Here is a 15,072-nt window from a genome sequence, read left to right as displayed (position 1 = left end):
GGTTATGGCATAATGTTAAATCCAGTCCATAATTATAAGCATTTTTTTGCATTTACATTTATTTTAAAAAAATGTCATATCATTAAATCCAGTTTCTAATTCAAAATTTTTTTTTTGCATTTACATTTATTTTAGAAAAAAATACTTAGATTTCTAGATATTCCCTGAAGCTGCAGCTTCAGAGGTAGCTGGCTCACCACACCAAGAATCCCTTGCACAGGAACTTCTCGAACACAGGAAGGAGCAGAGAGAGAGAGGAGCTTTACTGAGGTGGACACAAAGTCTTTTCAACAGAAACAGCAGGTGGAGATATACTAACATTTTTCTGGGAATACAGTATATTGGCATATAAGCATTTTTTAAAAAGGGAACAGCCAAAAAATGTTTATAATATTAGGCTTACTTTAACTAGAAGAATTTTTTTTGGGGCTGTTGCCTTTAAAGTCCCAATGTATGTATGGCAGTTTCTGGAGCAAAATATGGTGTTTATGCCATTATGTGTAAGAGCAGCCTTAGGACATTACTTGTGAAACTGAATATTATTTTGACTTTGCATAGAGAAGTTTAACTCACATAGCTAATTGATATTGATATGTTTAGTACTTATCTTCAATTGTTTCAGTTTAAGACAAGAGAAATGTATTTTCCTGGTTTAGCTATGCTTCTATCATCCGATGGTGTTACATTCTCAAAACCATTTTCTTACTCTCCTGACACATCCTTATTAACAGGTGTTTACGTAATCTCTAAAATATTCCCGGACACGTTATGATTCATATAGAGCAAGATGGAAGTATCTATAACTACAGATTTTAGCAAATCTCTATGAAATGAAAGACTTCAACTTCTCTCCAGCTGCACTGGTCTTGAGTGTAGTGTAAGGCTCCTTGTCTCCTTAAATTTGAATAGAAAGTGTTATTGTTCACTTAAAGCTAATTTGTGCAGGGATCATCGATAACACCTCCATATTAGAGCCACTAGATGCATGTGTTTTCACTTTTCTCCCTTGTTCCGTGAAAGCACCTGCTCCCAATGACTGCACAATGGTGATGAGGAACAAAGGATGACTTGGCAGCTCTCCAGCTTTGCCCTACCTTTGTGTGAGCAGAACAAACTCTTTAATATCTCAAAAGAAAGTGGATATGCCCCCCTTTGAACAATGATCAACTGTTTTTGGCAGCATATCCTTTTGGCATTCTTCATTAGACTTCACAGATACTCTGATTCGTTTAGTTTTTTTTTTTTTTTTAGGCAACATTTCAAAGCTTGAGTTACTATCAGAAACACTCCTTGGCTGTTTCCATAGTCTTCATTTTCAATGCCTTTCTTATCAGACAGGATATCTGTGCTTTGTTTAAACACAGGAAACATAGACTTGTATAGAAATTGAGATGCTAACAAACAGGTACACTCCATTTCTGCCGCAGGGGCTGCAAAACAGTTCTTTGGGGTTAGTATCACGCCTGCTATTCAACCTAAGTTGGAGGATAGGATAGTGACCAAGTTTTCTTTTATATTCCCACTGGTGAATAATAACAACCATTGTAAGTCCAAGACATTGCTCAGTGGCTAATTGTACAATTGTTGCATGTGGAAATGTGATTGAGTGTGGGTGGATGCATGTATAGATTACCTTTGAATATAAAATAAAAAAAAAGTGTAAAAAAAATTCCAACATATCAAGGGTAGCTGATTGAAGCCTATTGAAGACTATCAATGGTTCTACTGAACTGAACTTAGATTAATATAGGGTTCTTTGATTGTCTAAGTTTGGTTGACTAGAACTGAGAGAGGTCCTGCTATCACAGCGTTATTATCTCTGTCTAAAGCAGGACATAGTTAGCAATAAATTTATCATATATTCCACAAGAGGTCATTATATGTTTTCTTTTGCACTTTTTTACTGTAACTGGGGCATCCAAAGAAGACCCAGTTACAGGGGAAAGTAGTTCCCAGTGGGGCATTTTATACAAGCAGAGCTGATCTGCTATGCCTGAGAACATCAGGTAATTACGTGATCGCTGGGTCTAATAGAGGAAGCAGCCTAGCATGAGCGTTATGTACTGAGAAAAAGAGAAGGCAGAAGCAGTAATAAATTGCTTTAATCTTTTCCAGAGATGGACTGGCCATAGACTCTACATGGAAATTTCCCAGTAGGCTGAAGACCAAGGGGGTTGCCTAAGCCCTTCTCACAGCCACCGGCCATGTACATAATGATCTGATGCTCTCCACATTAATTAATGTAGGATCATCAGGTGATAAACTTGAATACTACAGCGAGAGTGGTGGTATTTTGTACTGCACTGTGGTATTTGGTTCTGCAGGGGTGGTATTTTGAGCTTCACTACAGTACTAGTTTACTGTCTACTCGTGTTGTCCCTGTGTTGCTCCGTCTCCTGTCAATTTGGACTCACCTACAACAAAGGGTCACTTTTAGGTTCTCAGTGCCACTTTAAGTTCCCAGTCCACCCTGGTGTTTTCATAGGGGTCCCCAGCTGCTAGAGTACAAGAGTATGTGCTTTAATTCCGCGCTGTACATGTATATTGCAATGCTTGTATGGTGCTTGGTTGCTCCAGTGAGCTAGTTGAAAATGGTTAAAAGACTCTAAATTCTTTTGGACACGATCTGGAGCCCTGAACTATCTAATAATTATGGGGGCCCACTGATCCTCTCCCAGTCGGAGAAGCAGAGGGAAAGAATAAGCAGGCATGTTGAATTCCAACATGGCCAATTCTGTAACCCTGTCAATGCCAGAGAATTGTGGCAGCATATTCTGATCTCCTTATTAAAAAGACATGTGCAATCATCAGACACACGCACACACACACTGTTCATTAGGTAGTAAAGTGCAATAGTAAATGGCTAAACAAGTGATTGGCCAACGTCTATGTGAGCTATATGTCCACCTAAACTGTAACTTTAGAAATTGTGAGGCTTACAAAAGTTGTATTGTTCACAAATATAATTTTACATTGCAATATTCTGCTCCCAAGGGTCCGCATACTACGAATCTGGTAGATTTACATTAGACTTTTCCCAACCAATACACAAAAAAAGGTAAATATACTAAATCCTAATTGAGCATTTAAAACAATGCAATACATGACCTTTTATCCATTTTTGTTTTTTCCATAAATGTGTAATAGTTTGGCTAGAATGTTCTAAAATAATTTACTATTTACTGTGGTGATGGCCCAAAATAATTATCACGTCTCCCAAAAGGACACAAAATGCTATCATGTGGATCATGTGACCAAGTGTCTGCCAGCTAAGAACCCATTACTACATCTTAATATGTATTTCACACCATCTCAGGTTTATTTATGACATTCCAACTCTTTAACTCAACAGTTTTTCTCATATTATAAAGTTACTTAATTATAGGTGTGGGTTACGATGTAGTTTGTACTAAATTTGCAGAACTCCGTGACCTAGACGTTGATGTTAATACTGCTGGAAGACCTATTTTGCTTTGAGAAGGGACAGCCTAATTCCTAAAATTATAATTGACAGAACAAGAATACGTCCAGCTACTCCAAGTGGTGATCATATAGATATCAGCATTACAACATTGCATGGTTCACATTTCAGAGAAGAGCAAAGATCTGTTTGATGTCAATGTGCAAATCTTCTAGCACATGCCTTTGACACACATCTTTCAGTTGTGATATCATTTTACATTTAATGTATACATTTATAGAACTACTACACTATACTTGCACATTTCCTTTTCACTCTGCATGGATGACAGACAATTTTCTTCCCAGAATCGGGGTAATTTGTGGAGGACTTATTGCTTTGAATTTAGTTTTGTGAATGTGTGGAATGTATAATAACTGAATAAATAAATTATAAATAAAGCTTCTTTGACACATTCCAGATCCAGAGTCCTCCGGATCGGGCATAGCCACAAAGTGACGTATGCCCACCGGACCCCATAGACTCGAATACGATTCGGAATTCGGCAGCTCCCCAGCATTTATGCTGTGATTCAGTAGGACAATTATAGTAACACACAACAGTTTTTGTCTGGCCAAATCCCGGCATAAATGCCGGGGAGTGGCCGGATCTACGCAGGATCCCACGATTGTAAATGGGCTCCGGCGGTGAATGCCAGTTTTTGGCTAGGCTGGACCTGGAGAACTATGTCAGGCTATTCCTCTGCCAGAACAGCCTGCCGGATTGCTTCTCCGCATGTGTGAAACTACAATAACAGGTATTAAATTACACTATATACAATATATATTTAGGACACAGTAAGGGGAAAGCTGCCAATCAGCAACAGGTGAATATTGAGGATCCCAGGCTTAACACAGTCCTCAGCTTGTGTTATACCTAATAAAATTTTTTTTTTTTTTAACTCTACTGCATATTGACACAGGGTATCTGTCACTACTTTATATTGCCCTCAGATAGGGCAGCATAAAACTGGTGACATATTCTCCTGACGGTGATTTTTCATGATAAACTGTATGTGACTTTTGATATGTAATAATACATTTAGATATATCTCTGTTGTTTTCTGCATTTTTCATTTTTTTTTCAAGTCGTACCTCCCCTGACATGCCTGCTTATGGACCTGTAAATTCAATGCTCAGTATCATGTGTACCTCTCTCTATCACACATATCTGTGCAAACTGTGGGTCGGACAAACCCTTAAAGAGGGTTCTAAATTTAGACATGCTTATTAATATATCATACATGATACAATTTAAAAGGTTGTCAAGTATGTTTTTTTTCCCCCCCCCGAAGGCTGAGAGCATTTAAAATTAAAATATGACAAATAAGGACCAGTTTGAGACACTGCAGTCTCATTTATTTACAGCCAATGGTCACATGCCTTCTAAGCATGCAAATGCTGCAGCCAATCGATGGTGGTGAAACTGCTGAGACCAGCGATTGGAAGTAGCGGTCATATGCTTAGACACCACATGACTACTACTTGGAAGTAAAGGAGACTGGCACAGACAGAGCTGGAGCAGCAGCCTAAACAGGAGAGTATATGGTATTGTATTTGGTATTAAAGCACTTCCAGCCTTTAGGCAAAAATGTTTATATACTGACAGACACTAAATTGTGAAAGGCAGGAGTTGAAGATGAACATTTCGATGCTTCATTAACCAGAGTTATAGTTAAATGTATGTGTTATATATTTCTATAAACATGCCTGGAAATTTGGTTGATTGGGACTATTCTGTTAGAGAAGATACACGAGTTTTCCAGTTTTGTTTTAAGGAATTGGTCACATTTGTTCCATATCCATATACTAGAAACACATTTTCCATGTCAGTACTGATGAAAATAAATCAAGGTTTCAAAAGATAATAACATGTTTACACAACCTTATGTGCCATCATCTCTCACAGACTTGACAGGGGAGGAATAACTTTCAAGGATATCTCTTCCACAACCATTAAGAATACATTCTGAAAACGCTGCTGCTAAATAACCAAATTTGCTTTCGGTTTCATTCACTCCAGCTTTTTTGCTTACTTGATGACACAATGTTTGATTAGGCTACTTTCACACTAGCGTTCGGGGCTCCGCTTGTGAGTTCCGTTTGAAGGCTCTCACAAGCGGCCCCGAACGGATCCGTCCAGCCTTAATGCATTCTGAATGGATGCGGATCCGCTCAGAATGCATCAGTCTGGCTCCGTTTGTCCTCCGCTCCGCTCAGCAGGCGGACACCTGAACGCAGCTTGCAGCGTTCAGGTGTCCGCCTGGCCGTGCGGAGGCAAACGGATCCGTCCAGACTTACAATGTAAGTCAATGGGGACGGATCCGTTTGAAGTTGACACAGTATAGCTCAATTTTCAAACGGATCCGTCTCCCATTGACTTTCAATGTAAAGTCAAAACTGATCCGTTTGCATTATCATGGTAATGGTAATGCAAACGGATCCGTTCTGAACGGATCTAAGCGTTTGCATTATAGGTGCGGATCCGTCTGGGCACATACCAGACGGATCCGACCTAAACGCAGGTGTGAAAGTAGCCTTATAAAGTACAACTCCATCAACACAACTTATTAATTTCAGTGGTGTCATAGAGTTTGCATCTGTTCTATTAGTATTCTTTTGGATCCTTCATGGTCCTTAACATTTTTCAGATAAATACTGTAAAATATTAAATATCCGCCAGCCTTCGTATGCATGTCCATGAATGGTCCATGTAAATATTGTACTTTTATTTTTCTTAACCTTGACTCTGATAAGATCCGTTTCAGGCATTTAAATGGCATTTACAATAAGTATCCATACAACGGTTAGTATAAAGCATTAGGGTCTTATTAGAGGGGGAATAGCAAGCCACGATTTAGCGAGCTGTTTGCATTAAAAAGATGCTCAGCTAAACTAAGCACTAAAGGGGACATTTTCCACGCTGGTTGTTTCCCCCTGTGTAGCCGGAAGATGCACCAAATTTATGTAGAAGTGCAGGCCTCTCAATGATTTGTCTCATCCTCTGGCAGGCTGTGCGACAGTCTAAAACCTATGGCAGCCTCCTAGCTGCTGTAGATTTCTGTTTTTATTCACAAGAGAAAACTGGCGTGAAAAAAGAGAAATTTGGCGGACATGCTTTGACTCACCCTCTCCACACCCCCTTTTCTCACCACTTCTGGTAAATTTCTGCTTAGATGAGGGCATTTCATGGTGTCTAATGATAAATCGTTCAGGCAGCTTTGTATATCATATATCAAATAATGAAAGGGGTTATCCAATACCATAAACAGCCCCCCTATGTGCCGGGCCCCTCACAGGGAATATACTTATCCCGCGCCGCTCCCTGCACTGCCGCTGCTGCTTCTCCGTGTGCACGGATGAAAACATCTGGTGTCGGGTGGGAGTAGCCAATGGCAGGCGGGGACGGGGACGAGCCTACCTAGCGTCACCCGCGAATAATGGAAGAAAAAAAAGATGGGAAGAAAAAGGTTCAAAACATATGTGTGTAAACCTAGCTTTAGTGTACTGGTTACTGAAGGAACAAGATGGAAGCAGATTTATAATCTGGAATAAAGGATAAATGGATATTTCATAATCATAAAACAAATAGGTCATTAATTTAATTTCCCAGCCTTCCATTGTCATTGTGTGCCATGTGGCTTTTTTAGTTATACCAATTTTACTTTATAAATCTTAGTATTTGTTATATACAAGAAGATTGGTTAGAAAAAACACTGACAGTTTATTATGCGGGTGAATAACCTTAAAGAATCAAATTCACTTCCAACACTCAGGCTCTGCCAGGTAAAGCAGGCTGACATCACTGTGAAATGAATGCCAGCACAAACTAGTCCTAAGTCAAAGTGTAGCTTTAGAGGATAAGATTTTGGAGATGCAGAATGAGTATGGCAGTGGCAAGCAATCTGATCTCCCCAGTGGTTGCAAGGAAGGCCAATCAGATAACACAGGGATTTCCAAATATGCATATGAATTTCCCATTTCTCTAATTCGTAATTCTCCAAGTCAAAGCATCAATTGTATGGTGAAGATACTGGTTACCTTTCAAACTTGTCAAATAATTAGAGATTCATTTGGGAATATAAGATAGTTATAGCTCCCTTTAAGACTGTGCGTCCCAAAGCCATTTTCCTTTATTTGCCAAAAGCACTTACTAGAACATCCTTTTCACCCAATGTAAGTAAAACACTTAGGGTACTTTCACACTTGCGGCAGAGGATTCCGGCAGACAGTTCCGTCGATGGCAATCCGGACGCAAACGGATGCATTTGTGAGACAGATCCGGATGCAGATCTGTCTCACAAATGCATTGCAATACCGGATCCGTCTAACCGGTATAATCCGGAAAAACGGATCTGGTATTAATTTTTTCTGCATTTTTAAAGCCGGATCCGTTTTGCCGGAACACTTAATGCGGCACTAATACACTTCAATGTAAATTAATGCCGGATCCGGCATTCCGGGAAGTGTTCATTATTTTTGGCCGGAGAGAAAACTGCAGCATGCTGCGGTATTTTCTCCGGCCAAAAAATGTAAGAGGGACTGAACTGATGCATCCTGAACGGAATGCTCTCCATTCAGAATGCATTAGGATAAAACTGATCAGTTTTTTTCCGGTATTGAGCCCCGAGGACGGAACTCAATACCGGAAAACTTTAACGCAAGAGTGAAAGTAGCCTAATTGCATAGAAAATCATATATGATAAGTGAAGAGACATGAATAAAAAATATGGAGTGAACAGTATAATTGATGCATTGCCTTTACTTGAAACACTTCTAAGCATTTTAGCAGCCACAACAAATTGGTAATTATTCATCTAGAATATTTCATCACCCAGGTCCCAGCTAATGAGAAAAATACCACTGCTCCAACTTACTAGATCCTCATAATTGGAAGCAAATAGAGACAGAGTACTTCTAATTTGGGTTCAGCAAAAAAAAATAAAAAATCTATTTGTGTTCTTTATGAAGGCATACGTGGAAAATCCTACTTTACACATATACAGTAGGAGCTTAGAAACTTAAATAATACTTTGGGAGTTTTTCAAATATATTGGGTTCATAAGTTCGTACACAAGAAAAAATCCAAATTACCCAAATTTTGGGTAATTGACACAGGTTTGGACAAGGGTAGACTAGGAACTTTAAGTAGCCCTGGATAAAAACCTAAAATTGGCCCCATGTTTTAGGTGGGTACAAATTCACAGAAGGTGGGGTGACACAACACTGCAGGGCCAATACAAGTAGGCAGGGACAGCAATAGCATGTGTCTTATGAGGGTGAACAGCAGGGCAGGTAGTCGTGGGTTCCCATGCCCCCAACACAGTATTCAACTCTACCACCATCCTGAGGACATACAATTGAATTCAGGAGGGCATCTGCGGCTGCTGACCAGGGCCCCTGGCCATTGGCCCACTAGGAAATTTCCTTGAAGGGTCTATGGCCAGTCCGCCCCTGTGTTTAGGAACTATTACTTTAAGATATCTAGTAGTGCAACACACATTATATAGTAGTGAAGACCCCACGGCAAATCTGAAAATTAGTTACAAGAATACAGTATGTGTGTGCATCTATATAAAATTAGCATGGGGCTCTCCTGAAGTCCCATTTATAGAGAGAAAATTCTTTATTAAAAGAAATTAGTTTGCGTTATGCTGTAATAAAACTTCATTTCAATGTTCATGACATAATCAAACCCAAACAACCGTTTTTCATTAAAACTTTACTGTCTATTTTAATAAACATGAGAAGTCCCGAAATTTTTAATATCCTGTCGCTTAAGTATTTCCAAGAAACTTTCCAGCTTAGGTTTTAGACTTTATATTTGCATGATGAAGCCACTGCTGAAAAAAAACTATAGTCCTGTCCCTTGTGTATTGTTTCTCTCTACAAATCACAAGGATTTGGGTTTTGTAGAACAAATGTTTCCAATGTGTCCGCTGAACATGTCAGTGCAGATGGTTTCTGAAGTTTTCCTATTCTCACAGCAAACACACATATATAGGTCCAAAGCATTGTAAAAATTTGGAAAACATACTTACAGTTCCTCAAGATAATGCAAGGTATGCAAGGTGCCAGAGGGCAGCCTGGTTATGTTGTTCATGCTGAGATCTCTGCAGGAGAGAAAAGAAATTGAGTTGGTAATGTATTTAAAATGAGAAATTTTTACCAACTTGGCACTCAAATTATACTTATAACGTACCAATAGTTATCCAATGTTTCTGATGTACAGTGAATATAAAAAGTCTACACACCCCTGTTAAAATGTCAGGTTTCTGTGATGTAAAAAAAAATGATACAATGATAAATCAGAACTTTATCCACCTTTAATGTGACCTATAAACTGTACAACTCAATTGAAAAACTGAAATCTTTTAGGTAGAGGGAAGAAAAAATATAAAATAATATGTTGCATAAGTGTGCACACCCTTAAACTAATACTTTGTTGAAGCACCTTTTGATTTTATTACAGCACTCAGTGTTTTTGGGTATGAGTCTATCAGCATGGCATATTTTGACTTGGCAAGATTTGCCCACTCTTCTTTGCAAAAACATTCCAAATCTGTCAGATTGCGAGGGCATCTCCTGTGCACAGCCCTCTTCAGATCACCCCACAGATTTTCAATCGGATTCAGGTCTGGGCTCTGGCTGGGCCATTCCAAAACTTTAATCTTCTTCTGGTGAAGCCATTCTTTTGTTGATTTGGATGTATGCTTTGGGTCATTGTCATGCTGAAAGATGAAGTTCCTCTTCATGTTCAGCTTTCTAGCAGAAGTCTGAAGGTTTTGTGCCAATATTGACTGGTATTTGGAACTGTTCATAATTCCCTGTAGCTTAAAGGGGTTCTGCACTTTCATTTAACTGATGATCTATCCTCTGGATAGATCATCAGCTTCTGATCGGTGGGGGTCCGACACCCGGGACCCCCGCCGATCAGCTGTTTGAGAAGGCAGCGGTGTTCCAGCAGCGCCGCGGCCTTCTCACTGTTTACTGCCGGCCCACTGACGTAACGACTAGTATCAACTAGAGTGGGCGGGGCTAAGCTCTGTTCACTTGAATGGAGCTTAGCCCCGGCCACGCTAGTTGATACTAGTCGTGACGTCAGTGGGCCGGCGGTAAAGAGTGAGAAGGCCGCGGCGCTGCTGGAGCGCCGCTGCCTTCTCAAACAGCTGATCGGCGGGGGTCCCGGGTGTCGGACCCCCGCCGATCAGAAGCTGATGATCAATCCAGAGGATAGATCATCAGTTAAATAAAAGTGCAGAACCCCTTTAACTAAGGCCTCAGTTCCAGCTGAAGAAAAACAGCCCCTTGGCATGATGCTGCCACCACCATGCTTCTCTGTGGGTATGGTGTTCTTTTGGTGATGTGCAGTGTTGTTTTTGCACCAAACATATCTATTGGAATTATGGCCAAAAAGTTCAACCTTGGTTTCATCAGACCCTAACACCTTTTCCCACATGCTTTTAGGAGACTTCAGGTGTGGTTTTGCAAAATGTAGCCTGGCTTGGATGTTTTTCTTCGTAAGAAATGGCTTTCGTCTTGCCACTCTACCCGTAGTCAGACATATGAAGAATACGGGAGATTGTTGTCACATGTACCACACAGCAAGTACTTGCCAGATATTCCTGCAGCTCCTTTAATGTTGCTATAATTACATAAGCAAATGTCCCAGTTTACACTAATGGAGTGTAACAAGTAACCATGGAGGCCTCCCAACAAAATTTGGAAAGTTGTCTTATTCCACTTCAAGCACATTTAGCTACCTGTTCAGAACATGAAAAGCTTATTACTGTATTTTCATCTACACTCTGTGCTGGTGTCTTTCCGTTATACACAGGCACAATGCAATGATGCCACAGTAAAATGGATAATGCAACCAGTGATGTCCCAGTAAGCAGAACACACACGGTAAAGCCACTGTAAAGCAATCAAGGTTTTTCCGGGCCCAGCAGCCAATCCATGAAACTTCAAGACAGTAAGTATATTACAAACTTTCTCCTACAGAAGCATTATTTGCAAGTAAGGTGGGACCTGCTTTGTCCTGGAAAACCCTTTTAACTCACTGAAGTTACAGCACAGGTGTCACAGAAATACTGCTGTCACAGTACAACATTATACACAGTTATGTCCCAGCTTAAGTAAAATGTAGTAATGTCTTAGTGCAAAGATAAGCTTCTAAAGATACAGCACGAAAATTAAACAAGTAGTGATGTTACAGGCTAAAGCACAAGAGTAATGCACATAAAAATGCACATAAAAATTGTAAAAAGTGATGAGATAGCGAACACAGCAAAACTTATAATGGGGCCCAATTCAATAAGAGGAGAGAATATTTAAAAGAAGAAAAACTGCTACAAGAGGACATAGTTTTAAATTAGAGGGGCAAAGGTTTAAAAGTAATATCAGGAAGTATTACTTTACTGAGAGAGTAGTGGATGCATGGAATAGCCTTCCTGCAGAAGTGGTAGCTGCAAATACAGTGAAGGAGTTTAAGCATGCATGGGATAGGCATAAGGCTATCCTTCATATAAGATAGGGCCGGGGGCTATCCATAGTACTCAGTCTATTGGGCAGACTAGATGGGCCGAATGGTTATTATCTGCCGACACATTCTATGTTTCTATGTGACAAACAATGAATAAACTAAGAAAATACAAATACCATGCTTCTGTCAAATTGTGGGCTCAGATGTCTGCATAACAATTGACATGGTGGTTTTAGCTAGGCCTTCGAAAGACTATTCCCTGTCAAAAAACACTCTCACGGCCAGCTGCTTAACCACTACTTCCTCCACACTGGCTGCATAATCACCTTCCAATCATTCAGTAATGGATTGATAAAGTTAACCAAATCTACAGATTCAAGTAACTTAGTTGGACCGGTAGGTATTCTTTGCTCAAGATCTGATGCCCCCTTTCCCATCCTCTCCTTTCCCCCTACCATTTCTCTAGTATAATATTTTTGGTTTAAACATTTTATTCTTCAGTAAATATTTCTGGATGCAATTGCTTTTTGTATTTCCAGTTGTTTAATGTATTGATTTATGTCAAGCTTTGATTTCTGTTTTTCGTAGTATTATGTAATAAAAGAATTTATAAAAAAATAGGCAAACTATTGGACTAAACATGGATGGCCAACAGAAACAAATGCAGCAGAGGAGAGAGCTATAATACCAATGACCTATCAAAATGGAACATGTCCAATCACAACTGTAAGCGGTAATTCCGGTCACCGAACTTCCCCCCAAAAAATTACAATTTCACCACCGACAGTTCTCCTATGTCTTTCAAATAAACAATAGTGAAAAAAAGACAAATCTACTAATCTAACAAGAATGGGAAAAGACGGAATCTACTAATATAACATCTCTTAGCGAGTGTCAATCTCCACTTAATAAATAACAGTCTGAAGTAAACTACAAATCCTACTTTTATATCTTAACAGACAAATATGGTAGCTACTATATAGTAATAGTAAAGTACCCTTCAACCAACCAGATTTGATGTGGATTTCCAAAGAAGCAGAAAAACAAAAAAACTGTTCTAAAATACATAACCACGACCAATATGACCTGTTTTCAGCTAATAATTCTGCCACTGATTTTTCTGCGGCCGATTTTATTGTGTGAACCTAGCCTGAAAAGAAAGACATTAATTCCCAAGCCATAAGCATTAGGCCTCATGCACACGGCCGTTGTTTCGGTCCGCATCTGAGCCGCAGTTTGCGGAACGCGCACGGACGCCATCCGTGTTTTGTAGATCCGCGATTTGCGGACCGCAAAACACACAACGGTTGTGTAAATGTAGCCCTCAAGCTTACAAAAACCACTGCAATCATAGTATGACTCCCCTACAGCCAAATGACATATTCCTGAAAGATGTCTTCTTAGAAAGTTACACCGAAGAAACTATCTGCTAAACAAGTAAGAAAGCATATAAACTACACATTAACCACTTTAATCAAACAAGTGCAAGTAAGGCTACTTTCACACTTGCGTTCGGAGCGGATCCGTCTGCTGTCTGCACAGACGGATCCGCTCCTATAAGGCAGACGTTTGGATCCGTTCAGAACGGATCCGTCTGCATTATAGCTTAGAAAAAATTCTAAGTGTGAAAGTTGTTCAGACGGATCCGTCCAGACTTTACATTGAAAGTCAATGGGGGACGGATCCGTTTGAAGATTGAGCCATATTGTGTCAACTTCAAACGGATCCGTCCCCGTTGACTTACATTGTAAGTCTGGACGGATCCGTTTGCCTCCGCACGGCCAGGCGGACACCCGAACGCTGCAAGCAGCTTGCTGTGCCCGAGCGGAGGCTGAACGCCGCCAGACTGATGCATTCTGAGCGGATCCGCGTCCACTCAGAATGCATTAGGGCAGTACGGATGCGTTCGGGGCCGCTTGTGAGACCCTTCAAACGGAGCTCACAAGGGGAGCCCCGAACGCTAGTGTGAAAGGAGCCTAACAGTGAAGTGCACTCAAGGTCTCTGCAAGTTTTAAGATGCCTTAGGCCCCTTGCAGACGAGCGTGAGCAGATTAGGTCCGGATGCGTTGCGGATGCGGTCAGTGAAAAATGTGTGATTTCGCAAGCAAGTTTATTCAGTTTTGTCTGCGATCGCGTTCAGTTTTTATCGCACAGGTGCAATGCGATTTAATGCGTTTTGCACGCGCGTGATAAAGAACTGAAGGTTTACAAACATCTCTTAACAACCAGCAGTGAAAGACGCATCACATCCGCACTTGCTTGCGGATGCGATTTTCACGCAGCTCCATTCACTTCTATGGGGCCAGCATGCATGAAAATCGCAGAATATAGAACATGCTGCAATTTTCACGCAACACACAAGTGATGCATGAAAACCAATGCTCATGTACACAGACCCATTGAAAGGAATGGCTCCGGATTCCGTGCGGGCGCAATGCGTTCGCCTCACGCATGGCACCCGCGGAGAATACTCGCTTGTGTGAAAGGGGCCTTACAGTACATGCAGTTAGTGATTAAACAATGTCAGTGGTGTACCTCTAATGACCATGTGTCTAGTGAGGGGTCTACAGGCTGGCACTCAGAGGCTGCCTCATATTCACTGTATGTTCTCCCCCTAAGGGTACTTTCACACTAGCGTTTTTCTTTTCCGGCATTGAGTTCCGTCCTAGGGGCTCTATACTGGAAAATAACTGATCAGTTTTATCCTAATGCATTCTGAATGGAGAGCAATCCCTTCAGGATGCATCAGGATACATCAGTTCAGTCCCTCTTACGTTTTTGGGCTGGAGAAAATACTGCAGCATGCTGCAGTTTTCTCTCCGGCCAAAAATCTGGAACACTTGCCAGAATGCCGAATCCAGCATTAATTTCCATTGAAATGCATTAATGCCAGATCGGCCCCAAGTGTTCTGGCAAAACGGATCCGTTCTTCCGGTCTGCGCATGCGCAGACCTTTAAAGGGTTTCTACCACCAGATTTTTACCTATTTAGCTGTCTGACACTAGCAATCTGCGAAGATGCCGGCGCAGGGAGAGGTCCGACAGTCACTGCGCCTGCGCCGAATACAGAACTGCCTTCTGGAATCCTCTACCACAAGTGTGAAGGTACCCGAATACCTACAAAGTGCT

The 15,072-nt window shown here is 40.8% G+C and overlaps 1 protein-coding gene across 1 annotated transcript in view; it reads right to left on the bottom strand.

Annotated features, from left to right (window-relative positions):
- Positions 1–15,072, bottom strand: part of LGR5 (leucine rich repeat containing G protein-coupled receptor 5) — a 189,974-nt gene that overhangs the window by 98,841 nt on the left and 76,061 nt on the right. Inside the window, 1 exon segment of the mRNA XM_040409920.1 lies at positions 9,501–9,572. Coding sequence (XP_040265854.1) covers positions 9,501–9,572 — 72 coding nt within the window.

The sequence above is a fragment of the Bufo bufo genome, chromosome 1 (genome assembly GCF_905171765.1).
Source record: "Bufo bufo chromosome 1, aBufBuf1.1, whole genome shotgun sequence".
Lineage (NCBI taxonomy): Eukaryota > Metazoa > Chordata > Amphibia > Anura > Bufonidae > Bufo > Bufo bufo.
The sequence above is the reverse complement of the archived record's forward strand: the minus strand, read 5'-3'. Positions and strand labels throughout refer to the sequence as shown.